This window comes from Diadema setosum, chromosome 12, assembly GCF_964275005.1.
Source record: "Diadema setosum chromosome 12, eeDiaSeto1, whole genome shotgun sequence".
NCBI classification, from domain to species: domain Eukaryota; kingdom Metazoa; phylum Echinodermata; class Echinoidea; order Diadematoida; family Diadematidae; genus Diadema; species Diadema setosum.
Genome location: NC_092696.1, coordinates 21,051,659 through 21,075,350, shown reverse-complemented (window position 1 = coordinate 21,075,350; position 23,692 = coordinate 21,051,659). Strand labels below are relative to the sequence as shown.

At 38.5% G+C, this 23,692-nt stretch overlaps 1 protein-coding gene across 1 annotated transcript in view; it reads left to right on the top strand.

The window, feature by feature from the left end:
- LOC140235579 (uncharacterized) overlaps nucleotides 1–21,744 on the top strand; it is a 70,464-nt gene extending 48,720 nt beyond the window's left edge. Inside the window, exons 2-5 of the mRNA XM_072315584.1 lie at nucleotides 14,768–14,855; nucleotides 18,976–19,062; nucleotides 20,711–20,937; nucleotides 21,481–21,744. Of these exons, the coding sequence (XP_072171685.1) occupies nucleotides 14,779–14,855; nucleotides 18,976–19,062; nucleotides 20,711–20,894 (348 nt within the window). The 5' untranslated portion in view covers nucleotides 14,768–14,778 and the 3' untranslated portion in view covers nucleotides 20,895–20,937; nucleotides 21,481–21,744. The remainder of the gene's footprint in view (nucleotides 1–14,767; nucleotides 14,856–18,975; nucleotides 19,063–20,710; nucleotides 20,938–21,480) is intronic.
- The last annotated feature ends 1,948 nt before the right edge of the window (nucleotides 21,745–23,692 follow it).

Here is a 23,692-nt window from a genome sequence, read left to right as displayed (position 1 = left end):
ACACACGTTTGCCATCAACCCTCGCCAGTAAAGTATCAGTGCAGACATTGACTCCGGGACTTTATGGGAGTTCTTGTATAGCACTAAAAACTATCCTCTACAGAATTCTGTTTTCGCGTCGCCAATCTTTTCCTTTTGATGTAGTTTGTGGACACTCGTTGTTTCGTGGTTGTTTCGTTGAAGTCTCGAATTCGTATGTCAGATTTTTCTTTTTGTTACTCCTTAGTCGAACTGATTTCATCGGGATAAACTTGATGATTTGTTGTTGCTGTTCTTTTCTTTTGTTTTCGATATCCAGAGAATGTTTAGGTTACCCTAAGCTGTTCTGATATTTCTTTGCCTCACAATACAATGTAGGGCTTAATGGTAACTGACGTGTTTTTTTTTTCTCTCTCTCTCATTCTCTGTTTAACTATATATCCATCTACCAATCTATCCATCTATCTACCTGTTTATCTATCTATCTACCCATCTTATTATCTATCTATCTATCCATCTATCTATCTATCTACATACCTATTATTTCTATCTATCTACCTATCTTTCTTTCTCTCTACCTTGAAGAGATGACGTGTGCGACCTATGCTTGATTACTTTTATGATAAAAATGGAAATTTGATTATGATGACTGGGGACATCAACTCACTCAACATACACACGCACTGGCACACACACGCACACACACACACACACACACACACACACACACACACAAACATCCACAAAATTGTCAAGGGCGGAATAATATGACTTATCACCAGTTGATAATGGTCTGGGGCGATGTTAAAGTCCTTTATAACAAGAAATGTTGCAGTGTGTGACTGAAAATGCATCACTATCTATGGTTCGCCAACACTATCTTGACACTCTAAATGAAAATAGACCGTTATCACCAGACACTTGTCAACATCTCTTTTAGGTAGGTAGCAATATAGAAAAGAGAAAGAAAAAAGACGAGGTGGTGAGGGTTGTTGGGCGGTCCTGTTAAAAATTCTGTTTCAATGCTCGTGACAAATGGGTCGATAGTGTTCTCTGAGTGCCCAACTGATCACAGTTTATCAGTGCTTCAATCAATGTGGCGTCCAACTCTTGTGCGAGCGCGGGCGCTCTTAAGATGGACTGAAGTATAGACACGGATCGTCTGCTCGTTATCTTTACCCGCGAGAGGCGGGGAAAGTAAAAAAAAAGACAAAAACACCGTAAGGCTGTACTTAGCGGTGATCAGGGTAGATGACCAACAATACTGAAATGGAGATCGGATGGCAGGGCACTTTGACGAGCTTATCATCGCTATACACTCGCGACGACAATTTGTTTCAGTGAGGTTATGATAAATTGCTTTTTCTCCCCATCACGTGGTCCACTGCTTGATAAATCAAATTAGCTCCCCTATCGAGGGTAGTGGCGATGCGGCGCGCGTTGCTGTATGAACGTAATTATTTTCTCATTTGAGTGTTATTGACATGCTTTTTTTGCTTGGTGTTGTTTTCTTTTTGGTCTTGGCTCTTCGAAAAGATATAGCTGCCGATTACAGAGTCATATGCAAATTGTTCGTCGGCCATGAGGCGGATCAGCGTCATTTTGTGATGTATTGATTCTTTGCTCAAAGGGGACACACCGTAGCGATCAAAGTGTGTTAATTGACAAAGACAACCTGTACCATCGGTTGTGAGAGATTTTTCTCCTTTCGACTCTCTCGCTCTGGCTAACGCTCTGTGCCCACAGCATCAAGGGAGAGAGAGAGGGAGACGCTATTCCATGACAATACCCAACGTTGCTCGCGCCCAAGTAATGAATAATGAGAATGATGATGGCTATATGATATGAAAAAGTGACCCCTGGTTGCCCTTTACGGATAGTTCACCCGTCGACCACAAGTACCATCAGTGGTCAAGAGCTGATAGTGATCGTGAGAGCTAAGGTAAAGTGAAACGTCTCCTGAAACCTGAGAAATATCTTATGTTATATCACATGAATTATACATATATTTACACTATGGTATCTCATAAATACAATATGTTTTTAAACATACAATGTATGAACGCATATACATTATATTTTTATATGCATATGTTTATAACATAAACATGTATACGCAGTTTCGTACATTTTCGTTATGGTTATTTCAACGTATTTGAGTAAAATATTCTGATTCCTACTTATTGCCAATTCTTATAGATGGAGAGTTATTATCGACTCTAGTGGTTGAACCAACGCTTATAGTGATATGGTTTCTGTTGCTTTTAAATTTCTCGAATTCATTTATCTGTATATCGTATACGAAGAAATCCCTCTGGTATGTTAAGCCCAATCCAAGCCAACAAGTGCGGCTTCAGTCCTTTCCTAATAGCTGCAGTTTCAAATCCCAATCACATTTTACGACCAGCTGTACAGAAGTAAATTTTCTTAATGAAGGTGAACTCTAAAAAGGGGCAAACAGTCAGGTCAGCGGTGTTTAGGCTACAGATCACCAGAAATAATTGTCGCCTGCATTTTTCAGTCGATGTAACAACAGAAGATATTTCAATGACTGGTCTACATACTCTATGCTTAACGGTGATCCAATTTCTTTATTTTGTTCATTTTTTTTCTCTTTTTTTAGGAGGGATTGCATGCATAAAAGAAAAAAAAAATGTAAAGTACGTGCTTACGTTCGAGTGACACAACTGCGTACCAGGCAATGCCAGGATACCCACATACTTTTAGCATTGAGTGGACTTGAAGTATTGTGTTGTCAAGAATGTTACGGCAGAGATAATCTCTGTACTGTCATGTCCAGTCTGCTTGTTCTTGACACAATATAGTATAGACTATAATGATGTCATTTATGTAATCTCCTCCCGCGCAACATTGTTTGTATTGACCTGACAACACTATTATGAAGATTGTGTTCTCCTTTTGGAATCATTCGGTGCATAAGATGTCATCACATAAGAAAAAAAAATGGTTGATAAAGCGTTCTGTCGACAGCATATTGGCTGTTATTGGGGGTTTTTTTGTGTGTGTTTGTTTTATGCAATATTCAATGCTAACTTTTGTGTGTTTGTTTTATGCAATATTCAATGCTAACTTTTGTAATCTTATTTTGTTTCCTCTTTTTCTAACTTCCATTGCGAATAACTAGGAAAGGAAGGGAGTGCCTTTCATATCCATGACTCTATTTTGGGCGTATCCGTCCAATAAAATAAATATAATTATTTGAAATCGTATCACTGCACTTTGCGAATTTGACGTGGTCTTTACTCCAAACAGGGGTGTATTTTCATATCCTTAATCCTAGTTGTCCCGTCAGCTTCGAATTACATTTCCTCCATTCAGTGTTAGCTGTAATGCACTTCTTCTCCTCCTTCTTCTTCTTCTTTTTTTTTTGTTGTTGTTCTATTCTTTCCCGCGTTCAAAGTTTAATATCTCCCCCCCCCCCCTCATACTTCGCCGCTCAAGTATAGATTTTCCTAACGGCGCGTGCGTGTTTGTGCATACACGACCGACTTAGTGGGTTGTCTTCTTCCTAGCACGATGTGTGGTGTACACCCCGTGGCAATCCGCCCCCCGTGGGGCACTGGCACAAGCTCTGTCAGATAAAGCCTGACTTTGTCCGGGGGATTATATGCGCGTGTCCAGATGCGGGTATTCCAGCAGCCAGTGAAGGGAGTCCCCATCCGCCCGGTCGTTGTTGTCGCCATGATCGTGATCGACGGGGTCGAAGCGTGGGCCGTGGCTAGTCCATCGATTTGACCTGGATGGACGGACGATTAAGCCAGCGAAAGAACCCGTCTCTATTCCGGATCCCATGAATGATCCCGCGACATGGCGACAAAAATTACCGTTTAGCATGTGCCGTCGGGACGGTAATGGCGAAATCACGTCCAGTGCCGCCGGCCAGGGAAAGGGATTGCCAATATGTCGCAGAGTAAACTCGTCACCGTTTACTCGTTTGCCCAATATCGCTGAATATTATGTTATCTAAGCATCATTGACGGAATCGAATGCTGACATACTTGCTGCGTGAGAATATTAATGATGATAATGAAAATCAAAAGTCAGGAGATTTAGTTTGCACTCAGTGTCATATTCGTTGCCGAGGTCTGTCCTCGAATGTAGCTCATTATTTTAGGATTCTCTTCTCCAACTCCACCAAACCTGGCCTGTTTCGCCTTTTCTTTTTCGTCCTCCCCATCCTTATCCCATAATATACGACCCTCCTCATTTTGCTCCTCCTTCATTGTCTATGTTGCATTTGGTTCTTGTGACTTCAACCCCTCTCTATAGCGTCGTTGATTAGTATACCAGCTTTTTTTGCACCCATACATACACACAGTGTTACACACAACATCTCTCAGTATGCACACATACACAAACAGATTCACACACCACCATGACTTAATCACACACACACACACCCATACATACACACACACACAAACAAACACACAAACACCATCAAGCATACTACTCAGAAGACAGAGGTTATTTGGCGGAAGATGATATTCTATTTCAAGCCACAACTGTTTGTTTTTTTGCCCCATACTTCATCTTTATCTCTTCCCTCCCTCCCCCCCCCAAAAAAAAAAAAACACCACAAAATGTTTCTAATTGAGATACCGTGAAGGAAAGCCAGTCTCCTTTCAGCTCAACAATAAGCAGACGCTCTTCTTCTTTCTCATTTCGTTTTCATCTTCATCCTCATCTTCATCTTCGTTCTCCCATCTCCTCCGTCTCTTCCTTCCCTCTTTCGATTGTCACTTAAAAAGTCAACGTTCTCCACCTCCTCTACATGTGCATCTTCCTCGTATGTAATACACACCAGCGTGCCTACCTCTACCGGATCGCATCCTTTTCTCCTCTTCCGCGCTGGCTGCAAGCCATTCCGAATAGCCGGACCAGTGAAGGCATACTGAATTGGCACGTACAGCGCTTGAGGACTAAACTCCTTGCGCATCAAACACCCCTCCCCCCCCCCGCCACCCCTTCTCCCAAGCCCCAACTCCCTAGTAAAATGGTTTATCACGCACCATCCAAGTCATGTATTCCCCATTTTACCCTATATTACGGTTGTTCCGTCCCGTGTCATTCTAAACCCCTTGCCTCGTATTGTTGTCCTATTATAATGCTATGCTCTATAGATGTGCGGGATGTAGCTTATGTTAATGTCATTGTGCTACTCATATGAAAAGCCCACACAGACCGGCAGTGAGTGGAGTTGGGAGAGGGCACTGAATGACCCCCTTCCATCGCTACACCCATGCCGGGCAGAATACCGTTTTCTATCTAGTTGAATGTCTGCGCCCGTAGATGTGGCGATCATCATGTCGTGTTCCTATAAACATGTCTGAGCCACTTTCTCCTCGGGAATCGGTTATCAAATTACTCCCACATGTAACCACATTTCTTATATTCAGCTTTCGAGCAAATTGAAACTGAAATGATTACATCATTTTAACACAATTCCAGTAGTACGGTGCGGAACATTACGTGATGAACATAAACACCCAAAACAGAATAGTGTCCACGTGACTTTATTGCCCTCATTTTGTACTATCAATGGAATGAAATTATACCCTGCAAAAACAGGGTTCTAGCTCTATCATGGCTTATGAAGGGCGGAATGAAGATTCTATTGGTTTTCAATGCAGTTTAGACTGAAGTATCCCGAGGGAAATAAATACGAACAAGACATCACCAGATTATAAGTATGTAGCACGGTTTGAACTATGTATCGCAGCTAGGTTTCTAACCTAGAATAGCAATGACATTCACAATGCAGTTTAGCCGAGTGTAGGCTCCGCTATGTAAGACTGGGGCTTAGATGTGAAATCAAAATTCACATTTTCCTAAGATGTGTTGAGGTGGAGTAAAGCCGTTCAAAAAATAATTTCAAAAGAACAATTTTCAGCTCATGCATTTACTATGACTGTATTTGCATACACGGCGACATAGATGGATTAAAATATACCGTATATAACATTTCAAACCGTCTAATATATTATACTTTATATCATGTTACAATGTATTCCACAAAAAGAGATAAACATATAAACGAACTTCTAAGTCATTCCCTACACATTTATATCAAAATAGAATGTGATTCATAGCGCACTGATAAAGTAATGATGCTACCCCATGAGGTGCCACTGTATTTTAAATGAAATAGAATAAAAAAAGGTGGAACTGTAATATTAACGACTACTAGTATTTAATTCTTTTAGGACCACTTACGTTAAAGAACCATTGAAATTACAGCTAATGCTTTTGCCACTAGTGCTGACGGAGTTGAACGCAGAAGAGTTAAATAATTCTCCATGCGAGATGATGACTATGGCTGCAAAAAAAGTGCGTGGGAGCGGCATCATGACTTTTATGAAACACGGGAAAACAGGTGGTAAGAATGTTAAGAGTTAATTTGATCACATGACGCAGTTTCATCATCGAAATATTTAAAACAAGATTGGATGTCTCATTGCACTCCCTGAATTATCAAGACATTCCTGTTGGTTAGTCTCGCTTTATCCCATCTCATCTCATCTCATCTCTCGCTATGCCTATCTATCTATCTATCTATCTATCTATCTATCTATCTATCTACCTATCTATCTTTCTATATATCCATTTATCTATCTATATATCCATATATTTATCTATCCATCCATCTATCTATTTATCTATCTACCTACCTATCTATCTATCTCTAAGTATGTCTCTCTACCTATCTCTCTTTACCTTTCTCTGGCTATCTGTCCATCTCTTCTTAGTGCCTTATCTCTCTATATATCTCTCCTTATACATCTCTCTCTCTCTCTCTCCGTATATCTCTGTTTATCTACCTCACTCCATCTCTCCCTATATCGCTCCTTATATATCTCTTTCCTTATCTCTTTATCTTTCTGCCTCACCTTATCTCTCCCTCTATCTCAACTTATCTCTGTCTATCTATCTATCTATCTATCTATCTATCTATCTATCTATCTATCTATCTATCTATCTATCTAACCTTAGCACCTTATCTCTCTATCTGTCCTTATCTCTCTCTGAGATCTATCTGCCTCACCTTATACCTCCCTCTATCTCTCCTTATCTCCCTCTATCTAGGTGAGTATCTCTCTTATTCTTCTCTTTCTCTCTCTTCTGTGTCTGATTCTCTCTCTCTCTCCATCTCTCTCTCTCGCTGTCTGGTTGTCTATGTCATCTCAATAATCATCTTATCCCTATATCATTTCAGACCAATAATGTTATCACTCACATTACAATAATCTTACTCTGCATGATAATCCATAATCTTCCACACTTTCTACTTCTCGACACTACTCTGTTGAGATGTGTGCATTGCGCCTGTCATCTTATCCCCAACTTTCATTCTTGATTCCTGTTTCCTCTTGAACATGACACGGCCTGCATGTAAAGACTTTGATGTTTCTTAACTACATAGTCGCCATTATATCTCTTCAGCCCTCGGTTAAGACTCCTTTTGTTAGTTTGTCCCCTTCTCACCCCTCGACGAAGTCGTTAGCCTGCGAAAGAGCCAACGAGCTTACAACCGATCATGTTTACCAGGTACATCCGCTGCCAGCTACTCTCAGAATAACTGTCTTCACTTCATCCAGGCACACATGTCATGCGGGTGATATTAATCCCCTCCACTGATTGGATTTCTTTCCCCCAAAATACGATATGTGATAAAACGGGCCGGCCATAGATAGCTGCCATCGTTCGTACTATCCGTTTTCGGCACATGCGCTGGTAACGTACGCAGAGACATATCGTGTTCGCCAGCGTGCGGAGACTGTAACGGGAACAGGTCACGTGTGTATAAAGACTGATCTGGTGTGAAGAACGAATTTCCGTTATCTAGAAAGAATTTTAGGAGTAAGGAGCAATGTAGAAACAGGGAAAGAGAGAATGAAAAATAGGGGGAGGGGGAGACATTAAAACACAGTCGCGATCAAAAAAAAAAAGTCGAGAAAGGAAAAAAAGTGGCCTAAATTGATTGATAACACGTATCAAAATTCAAGCGACCGCACATTAGAGTACGTGCTCGCGCGACGTTTGTTAGCGAGGACTGGAAAAATGACTTAATCATCGCTCATGTGTGTTTAGCTATCCCAAAATAAATACACTCAGCGGTATAATAATGCACCCTACGTCCAGTCACGCCAGTTGCGAAAAGAATTCCACCTCACGCGCGCGGTGATGTGTGCCTTCACGCATTAGCTTTCTTCTGTGATTACGTGGCCTGGAAATCAATTGAACTGCACTGTTGAAGACTACGACATGCTACCCTTTGTGACCGAATTCTAGTTCAATACACTCGTGCGGCAGTTTTCTTTCAGATTATTCTTTTCGACGTCTTATGCACCGCGTCATTTACGTTATGAATACCATCAGAAACTGCATGCAATAAAGGTATCAAATAGAACAGTTTCTACAAATCCTTCGACTTTACAGTAAATGCCTTGCCAGAAATAAAGATAATTTTATGATAATTTTCTCCCAATTAACGGAATTATATTTGTGAAAGATATTTATCAAATGAAACTGTAAAATCTTGCTAATTAGACTTTCAAATTCTGTCAATTCTGAAAACGTCAACAACCGTTTTGGAATATGATTCTCTTCCGTATGTGAACATTCATGCGTGATTTTGTGCTTTCAGATCTTTTCTATTTTCAGTTCAAGGCACAAAAAGGGAAATGGTCTTTCATTGTACTACTAATACTAATGTAGGTCAATTTTTAACAAAAGCCTCCTCTCTCTCTCTTTCTCTCTAAAAATAATAATAATAATCAAAATAACGATAACAAAAACAAAAATAGTGATATTAATGATAATAATAATAGTAATAGTAACAATTTATGACAATGATTAAAATAATATAACACTAACAAAGCGCTTGATACTGACGTCTGTTGCGAATTAATGCGAGACAAAGAAATTAAGTTGAAATACAAAATATAACTTATCACAAACATTGTGATATATGTATTTTATACATAACAAAAAAGATTGATTAGTTAGGTGAGTTTTAAGAATTGAGTTTAAAGTTGTCTACATTTTCTAGAGTTTCGAAAGTGAACAGGGAGTTTTTGATATAGAGGAAGAACGGAGAGATCGGGTTGAAGTGAAGGAACGAATACCAATGAGCTTGTCCCAACAACCAACCATTCAAGTTTTCTCTCAACCCCTCTTTCTGGAGTATCATGAAACAAGTGTTTGCCAATGTGCTTTCTCACTCCTCTGCAAGCCTGTTGTCGTTATTTTTTTTTTTCACTCTCTCATTTCTTTTGCACCGTCTACTGGCCGGATCGAAACGATAAGCGGGCCTTCTCAAAAAAAAAAAAGAAAAAAAAAGAATCGAGGCAATCGAGCTTATTTCGGTAAACGAACATCTGTACCGGATTAGTGCGTCCTCTTTATCAAGCATCCAATAAAGTGGCATTGCGCTACACAATTTGGACGACCTGTTATCCGTTTGACGGACAGGCAAGCCTTAACCGGCGCCGTCAAATTGCCTGGGAGAGACGCCTAATCTGACGTAATTGTGACGTCTGTTACAAAAGGAAGACAAGAGAGATAGTATTTGCGTGTGGATGAGGTGGAGGATGAAAGGGGAAGGGGAGGGGGAGCATCGTTAACAACGGCGATGGCATCAAACAAGCGGGTGTACTTTTTTGGAAAAGTGGAGTGATAATGTCAGATCGTTTTCAACTTAGCCGGTCGTGACAGCTTTTTCGTGATACCATCAACGTGCAGCGAACGAAACGCTATTCCTCCGCTTGTACTAGGTGTGATGCTTCGGGGCATTAGCACCATAATATTTATTTGGCAGGCAAAATAAAACAAAACAAAACAGAGTGTTGTTGCAAACAGGGAGTGTTGTTAAAAACGTCATTCTTATAAGTTTTGGACGTCATGGCACCAGAACAGTTCTTATTTTGAAAGCTTGCTCTGCGATCAGCTAAGAGAATGATAATCAATTCATATCTCTACAACTCTGATGATCTAATGACGACACTATCTCCCCCTCTCTCTCTTTATGTGTATATATATATATATATATATATTATATATATATATATGTATATATATATATATTTATATATATTATATGCATATATATCCATATATTTTTGTGTGTATGTGTGTGTAATGAGTATATAATTATGTATATTCATATACACTATTTACATGTATATTTATATGTTTATCATACAAGATCATATACATATATTTTCCATCTCCCTTTTTTTTTTTCGTGTAGGTATGTATTACATTATTGTGAAAACCCCTTTCCTTGAGCAAAGATTGTAGACTGTGTAGCGATCATGAGGCAATCCATACGTTTCTTAAGCATCTACCATGCTTGAGCAAGACAGAGATGGGGGGGGGGGGGGGGGGAGTGAAGACGAAATACCAGTAAGAGGAAACAATAATCATAGTATACTCATATACATTTCTTTTCTCATCAATGCAGTTCTCTAATAGAAACATTCATTGACGTATAGCTGTTGCTGGCAGTTACACTTCATCAGGCATGTCAGGTCGACTGATCAAACATTTCGCACACGGTTGCCTATGAGATACAAAAATAAAGGAATAGAGAGAGAGAGAGAAATATATAGAGAAAGAGAAATAGGAAAAGAGAAATATATCCACTACCTGTTGTGAATGGGTAAAATAGAGATCTCATTTGACATCTCTATTAGATAGTCTGTGAAATCTCAAACTGGTTTGGACGATACGATGCATGCCTCTACAGATAGAAATTACGTGAAATTGCTTCTTTTTTTTTTTTTTTTTGAAACCGTGAAGAATATCCTGTTTGGTTGTCAGAGGGGAAAGTGAGGAGATGGGAATATGTTTGGATTTCAATTCTGGTGTGTAGATTAAACGAAGAAAAGACACCAAGAATGGCAGTTCGTCTAAATAATCACAAGGTTCTTCCTAGAAAAGACTGCGTTACGTTGTATACAATAACTAATGGGTGTTGTGTTATCCTGTCGGTGTAAGAAGCCGTGAAAGAGTATAGGTTTGCGTAACGCATATATGCATTAAAAATTTATCGACATCAACGGAATATCGCATTTGCTTTTGGAACAGAAGGCTCTCCATTCATGCTTAAATGAAGAGGAGGAGAAAAGGAAGGTAAAAAAAAAAAAAAAAAGAAGAAGAACGAGACGCCAGGGGGCGCTATGACTCTACTCTATGCAGAAAGGGCCCTGACTCTATACGAGCGTTCAGTAGTTAAGTCTTTTTTTTCTCGTTTCCCCCCCCCCCCCCCCCCATCATACCTTCCACCTACTGCGATGTATTGTAGAAACTGGGGTCCTGTATACTGCATGGTATCTCATTTCGAGGTTACTCTTGCTGGTGTTTATTGTTAATGCTATCAGCAGTAGATATGAAACACTTCACTCCGTAGAAAGTCTATCTAGTGTCTCATAATGCGGTGCTATATACGTCTACCATTCAGATTCGCGAGACGAGACCATGATATTATCGAAATTAAGAATATTATGCATAAAGGTGGTGAATGAAACTGATCTGTTGAGTTTCTTCTCAAAGAGCACGGATTATTCTCCACTGTACATAATGCCGATCCGTATTGTTATTGTTGTTGTTGTTGTTGTTGGTGGTGGTGTGTGTGTGTGTGTGTTTCTGTGTGTGTGTTTCTGTGTGTCTTCTCCAGACATTTTCGGGGCAATAATGATATCATGATGGCAGAGATACCTTTTCCTCGTTGAATTAGTTTGTGCAAAGCTGATGAGTATGACGTTTTGACTATAACACAGTGTACATGTATATTACACTCCCGGAAGTCTGAAAGTTCATAATTCGGTAGCCATGCAAATCCACAAAAGGTTAATGTAATATCATACCAGTCGTATAATAACCACTCGGAACCTCTGGTGTTTTGATGTTAGTACGAAGTGATTTCTTTGCAGATTAACGTATAGACTAACAAAACGACAATAGTTGTATGATCATAATAGGATTATCCGCGTAGGATTCTACAGTTTTCACTGGATGATCATTTATTTGTAACTTGCTTGCAGTCATTTTCATAACATTCGTCATATTTCTTCGTCTTTCAAGCCAGAGCTGCCTGTAGACTGGAACTGTGCCGAATACCATTGAGGATGTCAATGTTGAATAACGTGCAGAATGAACTCGAAGTGCAAAGTCGCCGACAATAAAAGCTCAAAGTAGTTCGCGTGCTTGGTCTCCCAGTGGGTCTAATTAACAATGAAGTTTGAACTGTTAAGCCGGATATTAAAGGCAGGTTTTTTTTTTTCTCTCTCTCATCGAACTGAATGACCCTACTTCCAATGATAAAGTTTTTCTGTTTTACCATCATAAGCTGCGGTGGAAATAGCTGGTGATACAAAGCTGGATAAGGTTTCATAAGCATTCTTCTTGTCTGCTACTAGCTATGTAACTCATTTTTTTTTTTTTTTTTTTTTTTTTTACGATAAGTATAGTTGTACACACGTACATTAAGCAATAACGTCTTTGGACGTGGACAAAATCCAATTTTTCCCATCAAGTTTGCTTGATTTTCCTGACTATGGTGTTATTACTCAACAAGGATTTATATAACTCGTCTTTGAGTAACGCGTATTAAAAATTTATAGAAAGAAACAAGAATAGCATCGAAGCAAAGCGGCACACTGTATCAAACTTTCTTGGGAGAAGACCATAATTATAAATTTGTATATATATATATATATATATATATATATATATATATATATATTTCTATTTGACTCTCTTTTTCATCCATTTGATTATGGCGACATTTAAATGAGACAAAACGGCAATGCGCTGAGTCACCAGTTAGCCACAGACTTTTGATGGGTCTGTGCGGTTGGTTGAGGGCGCAATTTGCCGCGCTAATTTGGCGTACGCCGTGCAGCCGGCCGGTCATTCGTTTGGCGAAATCTCGATTCGGAGTTGTTTGATGTCAAGTTTTGAATACTGTAGTACCAAACAGACGAGTTGGCCTCGTGTCGTTAGAGAGATTTGTTTTGGTGACACTGGCGCCGTTTCCTTTCTGCTCTGACTCGTAAACACAGGCTATTTGGGAGGCCTTCTGCGCGTTATCTTACCACTGCGAGCTGGGTTGTGATATTTTGTTATCACCAATAAACAGAGCGAAACGACGCGTACGCCGCGCCTGTGCATCATAACATTCACAACATAACCATTATACTTTCTCCAAAGTGATGACAGTCTTCATACGGTCCGCACTGGTTATAGCCCATCAGCATTCTTAAAGAAAGCTATTTTAAGAAACGTAAACGGAGGATGATCTTTAGAAGAACCTCTTTCCAAATGTTATTTGCTATGTACATGTTGATTTATTCGCGTCATAATAACTCAACACTGTCCTAAGACATGACGACATTCCTAGAAATCGTAACCATATCTCAAACTTCGAATCATTGCCAAGTATGTGCGTACGACAGGGAATCACCATTAATGTATTTTTTGCGCAATATCCACCTTTCAAGGCAAATGCAGACTATTTGCTTGATACTATGTAAACACGTCAATTAAGATACATTATATCATTGATATTTTTTAACTTTATCTATATAAGTCCATTTTACAAAGTCTTATTGAGTAAAATTGAGGAGCTTTGAAATGACAACTTGGCTCTCTAACACGTCCCCATTACGTCAACGTGAAAACTGCCGATGAGTTTTTGCTTTCAAAAGACAACAATTTATTAAATTCCATCTATTACGAATGTGCCACAAAGTTATATGACACAAATCTCAAAGTGATCCCAAGACTTGACATAAATCGGGTTCAAACAAAATGAGCAGAAACCTAGCGAACTACTCCATTCTTCGTATGTGGATTTGTAGCTGCTTTAAGGTGTAATTCGAATCACGTTTGGGTTTAAAATGGCATTAATACTACACACTATTTTTTAAAATGAAAGTTGAAAGGGGGCGATGCAAAATTCTGATATCAAATTCAGATCTTTTTACGAAGAGTTTCCTCTCGACTGTTAGCAATCGTCAGCGTTACACCCATTTAATGCTACCTTAGTAGCTAGTAATGATGTCAATGATTATTATCTTTGAATGATTTTAATATACTCACAGTTGTCGTGAAGTAAAAGTAAAATGGCAAGTTTAAATTTCACAGAAAAGGTTGAATCTCTATCGTGAATTGAAGCACCGATGTCTACTTCCGGTTTTAAGCAGTGGCGGATCCAGAGGGAGCGCACCGGGTGCGCCCCCCCCCTCTATACTTATTGTTAAAACAAAAGAAATAAACAGAAAAGCATGAAATGAAACCCGGAAGTAGCACCACAATTATTGTTTGCGCCCCCCCCCCCCCCTTCACAGAATTCCTGGATCCGCCCCTGTTAAATAACATTACCCTTCATTATGTCACGTTACAATGCTGGTAAGGAGAAGATCATTCATGGATCTGTATTGCTGGCAAAAAAAAGAAAGAAAGATGAATTCCTTACTTCAGCTATTAAGAATGTTTGAGAGCGTACTTGATTCCTACTTCGCGAGAGAGAAATCTTTCCTCTCTCCTCCTCTCTCTCTCTCTCTCTCTCTCTCTCTCTTTATCTATCTATCTATCTCCCTCTCTTTCTTCTATCTTTCTTTCTCTATCTGTCTATCATTCCCCCTTTCCGTTTTCCATCTCCCTTTTCACTTTTCGATCTGCCGTGTATACATCGTCAACTCTGACGTAGAGGAACGTTTCTAATGATACTTTGTATGCAACTTTTATCTTTCACCTGCAGACAAATCCAATATGAAGACCACCTACCTAGTCACGCTCACCTTCTGCTGTCTCTTTTACCAGACGATCAAAGCAGCAACGATAAGCAGGTGAGTGTCGTCTGTTCGCCATCTTCCCGCCATTGTTCACCCGGAGTTTTTTGATTCTCTGGAGGTCTGGCTGAATTGTGAGTGCGTGCCAAATAAAACAGCTGCGTCCGCACGCACGTCAACCGACGGAGGCGGACAGGATAATAATTACGGGTGCACGTAACGTTGCTAGGCTTTGCAGATAGGCGCATGATATGAAATCATGACAATAGTGTTCAACATTTTCCACTTTTTTTCCCTTGTTTTATCTATATTTCATTTATATATATATATACATATACATATATATATATATATATATATATATATATATATATATATATATATGGGAAGGATAGAACGGGTATATCTTTTTGGCGCCATCGTCGTTCTAATGGGGGGGGGGGGAGGGGGAGGGAGTGGTGGCTGGTTTGCCTCCTTATTTCGGGGAGGATTTTGTTTTTGCACCTTCAGTAAAGTTTAATGATACTTGATATTTTACAACATTTTACAAACATAAAGTTCATAAACAGCTGTGAGAAGACACATGTAATGTAGAAATGACAAACAATATTGCTCAAAACAACAATACACAAATAGACTTGAGTTGATTTTGCATTATGCGAAAACATAGATATCGGTAATAACAGCTATAAAAAGTGATGGTCGCCATATTAAGCACAGCTTCAAGGAATGGCTGGCCTTTTTATACATACAGTGACGCACAATTAAAGAGCTGTAATCATTATGCTGGGTCCATCGTCCATTCAAAGATACTGTGTGTAAAGCGGACCATAAGTAGATTACAAAAACAAAAAGGATCATGGAGGTATTTTATAAACAATACACATGAACACGCCAGGATTAAGTTTTTGTCTTGCATGTTTTGTGTGTGTGGTTTTTTTTTTTTTTTTTGCATGTTCTTTAGTTTAAGTTGCCCCAAAGAAACACCGAACGCTCTCGAGCACTTTATACCATGGGTCCGGACCAATTAGGGGCTTTCAGTTTCTTCCGAAGGACTACAGGCAAAGATGATAATTATGATAAATTAGTCTCTTGCCTATGTAGAGAAATAACCGCTGCTGCCAGGGACGCGAACCATGAGGCTTCACAGTTGACAGTCTGTGGTCAACCACGAGGCCTCGCGGGTGACTGTGGTCTTATCCAGGCAGCCAAGGCAGTTCTTTTGCTCTGCGATGATGTTTCTCTTGATTTTTGTCTTGCCGTCTTGCTGTCTGGGGAGAGGGGGGGGGGGGGGCAATCCGCGCCAGTTATAAGTTATTTGTCTGAAGAGAAAGAGTAACATGTGTTTGACCACATGACAGTGAAAATGTGATAAATATCGGATTTAATGTGGTGAAATTGTGGGATTTTGCTAATTTTTTTTTTTTTTTTTTTTTTTATTCAAGTTCCATATTCCACATTCCATATTCAGGCTTCATATTCCATTTGATTTCAGAGTAAAATATGTATAACACAACATTCAATTTTAGACATAATTTCACAAATGTATAAGGACATGTAATAAAATGATGTGTAAATATGAGGAACCTACTAAAAAGCAATGCTTGTAGGATGTAGGTTCCAAAGAAACAATATAAGCGTTTAGTACAACATGCTAAATTACGAAAGATGACGAAACACAAGCGAAAATCGGTATGTCGAGATGATGATAAACTCTACACAATGTACAAAATAGTTTATGATGGTCAAGGTAAAACTCAGGGATTCAATGCTCCATAAAATTGCACTATTGGTCAAAGAAATATAGTCAAATGAAGTCAGATGAAGACACCCGAGCGAGGCATCATTGAGAATAAGAACAGATATATCAAAATGGTCACAGCAAGTAACTATACATAAGATTGTAAAAAATTGGCTTTTAGATTTTGCTTAAAGGAACTTAGAGAACTTGATTGCAGCCGAACAGAATCTAACTCACTCCAGAAAGAAGGACCGGTAGAAGTAATTGTCTTAAGGGCTAGAACTGTACGAACGGGAGAAAAGTGATATGATCCACTTTGTCTTGTAGGGTAATTATGAATTTCACTGTTTTTAACAAACATTGAGGAAAATAAACTAGGAAGATCGCCAATGCTCAACTTATACATAAAAATTCCAACGTGATACAAATACAAATCAGAAACTTTTAGTAATTTACTGGAAACAAACAATTCATCTGTATGATCCAAAAAATGTGCACGATTTATAATCCGCAAGGCCTTTTTCTGAATAAAAAATAACGAATCTATTTTAGCCTTAGAGCAATTACCCCAGGCCAATATTCCGTAATTTAAGTAAGGTAATAATAGAGTTGAATAGAGGGAATGCAATATTGGCTTGGGGAAGAGGTACTTCAATTTGTGAACAACTCCAACGTTTTTACACAACAACTTACATAAATAATCAACATGAACCTTCCAAGAAAGATTACTATCAATATAAATACCTAAAAATTTTGTTGAATCTATTTGATTTAACTGCAAACCATTCACTAATACTGAACCTGGAAGAAACTTTATTGTATTACTAAAAACCATATAATTAGTCTTGTTTATATTGAGCGATAATTTATTCGCCTGTATCCATTCAAATACCAGTTGCAGTTCGTTATTCACAGAATCAAGCAACACATAAGGATCTGAGTGAGAATAAAAAAGACTTGTGTCATCCGCAAACAGAAGAAAAGACAGCAGAGAGGATGAGTTGCGGAAGTCATTAATATAAAGAATAAATAAAAGAGGACCTAAGAGGGAGCCCTGTGGAACGCCACAGCAAATCGAACCTATTTCTGAGTCGTGGTTATTCACAGTAACAAACTGAGTTCTTTCGGTAAGATAACTTCTGAACCACTCCAAGGCCTTTCCACGAATGCCGTAATGATTTAATTTGTACAAAAGTATTTCGTGGTCTATTGTGTCAAAGGCCTTGGAGTAGTCCAGAAACAAGCCGACTGTATGCGACTTTGAGTCTATAGCTTTCGCAACTTTCTCTACAAATAATAATATAGCATGAGTGGTTGCATGTTTTTTCCGGAATCCGAATTGATTATCAGCTAAAATATCACATTCATTTAAGAATTTAAGTAAACGATTATAAACCACCTTCTCAAGTATTTTAGAAAAAGAAGACAGTAATGATATTGGTCGATAATTTCCCAACTCATCCTCTCTACCCTTCTTATAGATTGGTAAAACTTTGGCAATTTTCATTTGAGCGGGCACAATGCCGGTAAGTAAAGACAAATTCAAAATGTGGACTAATGGTGAAAGAATTTCATTTATAATACATTTTTGAGAAACAGCTCTCAAACAGTTGATGTAAATATGCGAAGTAGTAAGCTGATGATGTAATCACTTCACAATTTCCCATAAAAAAAAGAAACTGACCAAATATCAACTTCTGCGGCTTTAAAATTTCAAAAACATTTTTTTTCCCTGGACAATTATGATGATCAGTCATATACTAGTATAGTAGATTTTGAAACTGGGGTATAATTGCTTTTGAATAACAACAACAACAACAATTTGAGGTGTCTTTTTCCACAAATTATTATTGCAAGTTGTAAGGCAATAACATCATCAACTCAATCAATACCGCATTTGCATATCAATATTCACTGTTCAAGAACTGTCTTTGGAAAATTTGGTAGACTTCACGATTTTATAGCTTAATTTCATCATATTTTGATTAAATCTTAACACTTTTGCATAATTATAATTCTTTTATTTCAGACTGATATTTAAAGGCACTATTTTCCATTTGCAGATGAAACAAAAACTTGAAATGTGAGTTAGGGGTAGAAACGACCAGTGTAAAAACTGTTAATCAGTATAATCATTGTTGTGTATTTTTAGATATACAAAATGTGAACTATAATGAGATTGTTTCGAAAATAAACCGTTTACAGTCAACCGACAGTTATTGTTTATTGAGAAAAAATTGTGAATATGTTAAAAATATGGTAGGATGTTTTGTGATATCTACTGACCTATACATAAATGCATCAAATATGATAACTCAAACATTTTGTAAATCAATGCCCCCAATGGTAAGCAATGCCTTTAAGTGGTTACCTTTCAAATGCCATCCCTTCATCATTTTGTATGATATCATTATCGTTATATTGCTTCCTCCGCAGAGACGGTCGACTGACTTCCTCGCAAATCCGGGAGCTTCTAGACTTGTACCCATCAGATGAACTGGCCAGGCTAGACACTTTGGAAGGGTATGTTGATCGTTGAACTCGACTCGTGGGGTTACAGTTTGCAGACCGGAACTGTTTTGCAGGCACCAGCTGGGCTATAGAATAATTATAATTTTGGGTTAGAAGTACGAATTAAATTCCACAGTTTTTATCTATTTCATGAGTGTGAATTGTACAGTCATATGCCTTGCACATGCGCGTGTCATCGTGGATTTTATTTCGGGACAGCGTAACGACGCCCTTAGGGGGCGTCAAGCTGTCTGGAAATGGACACAAGAGGGCCAAACGAATATAGAATTTTCAATTTTGCTTGAAGCTGGCCTCGAGCTTGGTTAAAAGCCAATCAACAGCGGAAGCAACACTATGCCTACAGAAGGTCACACGCTGACACCCGAACCACACTAGAAGGATACATGAAAATATGAATCTTTATCATAAATGAACCATCGCATTTTTTTTTTTTTTTTTTGGGGGGGGGAGGGGTGGTTGCCAAAGATTTTGCCGCCGCTTGCGATGTTACTGAGAAATTCCATCGGGGGTCATACGATGGCTGAAGATTTCCTCGTCAATGACAGGAAGTTTATACAATCGGAGCCGAATTTGAACATTTCCTTTACCAAGGGTCCATCTTTGCTCAATTTTGGGACTGTGTTAAGTCGGCATTATGGGATGCCTTGTTGAGTTATGCGATGTGTCACGTAGATTTAAGCTGTGAACATTTTGCATAATCCATGAACCAATCTGAAACTACTCTTTTTTATTATAAAACTCTTATTTTAAGATTTTGCAAATGAGAAAAGATTCCTTAACCCCCCCCCCCCAAAAAAAAGATAAATAAATATTTGGATAATCAGGTTACAGAACCTTCCCACTACTTACAGTACCAAGGTTTACAGTTGCAAACAAAATACTACAATAATATTATTGAAGGAATTTTAAGGAAAAGCTCTGCAGTTTTGTTCCTGGCATTCGTATCTACAGTAACGACATATGGACGGTTTTGTACAGCGCATTCAGATTATTGAAGTAGGCCATTGATTAAAAAGAAAGTCATTGCAGCTAATTCATAATTGCAAAGTTCCTACTGCAGGGCCAATGTGTAATCTTTCACATGTAACCGGTGTCTTCAATAATGAAATAAAAAACGCATTCTTCCTATTTAGTGTGAATGTCAATGAATGTGGTCACAATAATAAAAATGACAGTAATAATAATGACGGTGATAATAAATATTGCGGTTATAGTAATAATATCAATAACAATGCGATAAAAGTCATTCATGTTATGAAACCGTTGAAGTACATTTTTCAATTCAATTCAATTTATTTCACACTTCCCACACCGGATTTCATTGAAAATAATGTGAGTACAAAATTTCGCACATTGTCAATAGTAACAACAACAACAGCAACAACAACAACAACAACAACAAAAGAACGCACACACATATATTATACACGATGATTTCGATGATAACTGGTTTTATTGATTTTGAAAGAAATGCTGTAGGCCTACTTTGAAACGTAGTAATTCAATCTTTGATTTCTTACTGCGCCACCTTCACAAGAATCGCGAGTTAGTTCACACGCATGTCCGAGTGTAGGGTCGAAACGAAATCTTGGATCCCTCATATTGTGTATTGTTAATTTTCTTCTCACACCTTGTGCAGCTCAAAGCGCTCGGGATGCACGAGTTTTAGCGGCTGCATGCGTCTGCGACTGGAACAGGAGGCTGTGGCGGCCATGCTCCGCAGCAGGAACGCCCACCTCTTCGGGCTCGAAGGGGTCGGCAAGAGGAGGCGATCCGTCGACGATGCAGCAGCTGCAGACATGAATGACGCCAACACGGAGTAGAAGCCAACAGCGCCCTCTGGTGTCCGTCATCACCTTGTTTCTAGTAAGCTTCTGTGCTGCTGCAGTTCGCAGACTCGTTCCTCGTTATTTTATTATTGATGTTTCCTCCATCCCATTTCTATATATAGGCATTTCCTTGTCTGTGTTTTTGTCAGTCCGCCTGTGAGTTTTGCACTAAATCTGATTAAAATTCATCTACAAAATATCCTCTTCCATTTTCTATCTTTTCACTCTTGTCATTTTATCTGTTGATGATAGTTGATGATTATTGCAGTATCGTAATCGGATATTTATTTGATTTATTTTCAAATGCCTACTTTCCAACTAAATGAATCATACGCATATTTCATTCAATAATCTAGTGCATGAGCCCACCCCTTCCCCTCCGTCATCGCCTACTTCAAAAATGAAATAAAATAAAACAAAACAAAAACAAAACATGGAAGACAGGAAGCTGAACATCTCTCAGCTGTTTCATTGCACTCGTTATTCCTTTATTCTCAGTACACCTTGAAGATATTAGAACAATGTCATCCTAATGTTTCTTGTTGCTTTTCATTCTACTCTTCATTTTCCATCTCTACAGCTCCGCGTCTTCTACTCATCGTATCTTTCTCGCCCTCCTGGTTACCCGTCAACTGATACCACAACGTCCAGCATCATCGAGAGCCTGTAACCCTTAGCAACCACTGGAAAGAGGAACATATTATACTGCACACCGCAACATTGACGGCTGTCTCTGCCTTCGCTCCAGATACATCCGACACCTCATCCTTGGATCATCATTCCAACCCTATACGCGATATTGTTTTTGTTATACATATCATACTGTGGACATCCTAAAAGAGTGTACCCCCCCCCCACCCCGTCCTCCCATTTGTAGAATATTTTTGGTTCTGTCATATTTTCCTTTCTCTCTATCTCTCACAAATACACACTCTCTGCTTCATTTTGATCAATTTTGATTCTACATCACTCGTCTCTTTCACACTCTGTGCATCAACCCCCGTTGTCCGGGGCAACAAGAGTGGACCTAACCGTTCTCTCAAATAAGTTGTACATTCATTCACTGAGGTATCAAATATCGAAGCTGTGGTGCTCATCTTTTTTTTTTCCTCTTCTTCCTCTTCTTCTTTTTTTTCGTCCAAACAATAAATTCCGGCCATGGAGTATGTACAAACTATTTGTACTTGATAATTGTCATTAGTAACATTAAGATATAGTGATATGATAAGATTTTAGCATTTTTTTTTTTTTTTTTGCAGCTTATGAATGCATACATGAGCAGGTTGATCCTTCCCCACTACTCCCATAGTATTACAATGGGTATTTCATTCACCCCGTGTCACATGAAAGAAAATATAATTCTCTGCATTATTATGTGAATGCCCGAGTAACAGACGATAACAAAATGGACTTACTAAATTTACGTGTGTCATATATGGCTTTTTTCCTTAACAAGAAACCAAAATATCTCAGAAAGAAAACGCGGAAATTATGGTGTCAACAGGCTCCGACCTTTAGAGATAGTATACGTACACAAAAATGAATAAGATGTGGCAGGCGTTGAATTTCATCATTTTATATGAGAAAAACTTGTGGGCTCTATAAGATTATAGATATCTATCTTTGTAAAAAAAACGACGTGCAATCTTTCAAAACGTATTTTTCGCTCGCAGAAGGTCAATGCACTTTACCTCTCCTCTCCTTGCCCATCGAACCAATACAGTGTATATCTCGTTTTCCTCGAAATGCTGTATATGTACATATTGATTATAAATCTAATTTATTTCGAGAATGTAAATATTACTTGACGCATACTGGAGTCTTCGCGATAGTGTAGGTGATGCTGATATGGTAGGCTTTATTGTGTCCTTAGTTTCTGAACGGGAATTTTTCTTCTCCATGATATTTAAGACAATCTATTGGCATGTCCTTCCAATCATTCCGGAACCCTCTTGACCGAAAAAAAGGTTGAAAAGATCCCCTCAAATATATATACATGTATATATATATTCATAAAGAAATATCTTATTATAGTTATGACTCTGGATTAATCCCCCCTTTTTTGATCTCCATGAGCATAGAATCTACCCTCACTCAAACTAACCTGTTGTGATTTCAAACTATATACTGTTCATTCTCCTCGAAAGTTCTTGAGGACTGAAATTAATAGCGTGCAATCGGTAAGATTGGGGTCAAAGTCTATTGATTATGTCGTCATTCTTACGTCACTCAGTACTGTTGTCGAATGTCTTTTCTTTCTCAATAAAACATCTCAAAACAGCCAGAAGACTCGTATAAACAGATTCATTTGCTCTCATCTGATTTTCTTCAGAGTCTGAGTGAGATCAACCTATGCGATTGTGTGGATGCCATTAGTGAAAATGTTATGTGTGATATGTATACATATATGTATATGTATATATATATATATATATATATATATATATATATATGAATATATATTATGCAGTCCTACTGACACAGTCAGCAACGAACGAATGTTTGTGTGTCTTTGTGTTTGTGCGTGGTTTGTCATTTATTGTTGTTGCTGCTGCTGGTGGTGCTGACATTTTGGACAGTGAATTCAAACTGATAACATTTTCTTAAAACGATACGCATGTTTGAATGGCCATCCTGACAGATGCTTGCATGTAAGGCACATGCATATAAAGTTTATTTTACTCACAATCGATTTGACAGTATTGATATTATTTCTTGATAATCAAGGGCGATAAAAATTGATTGTACATTGAATATTCTTCCTTTTCCATGATATGTATACATGACAGACA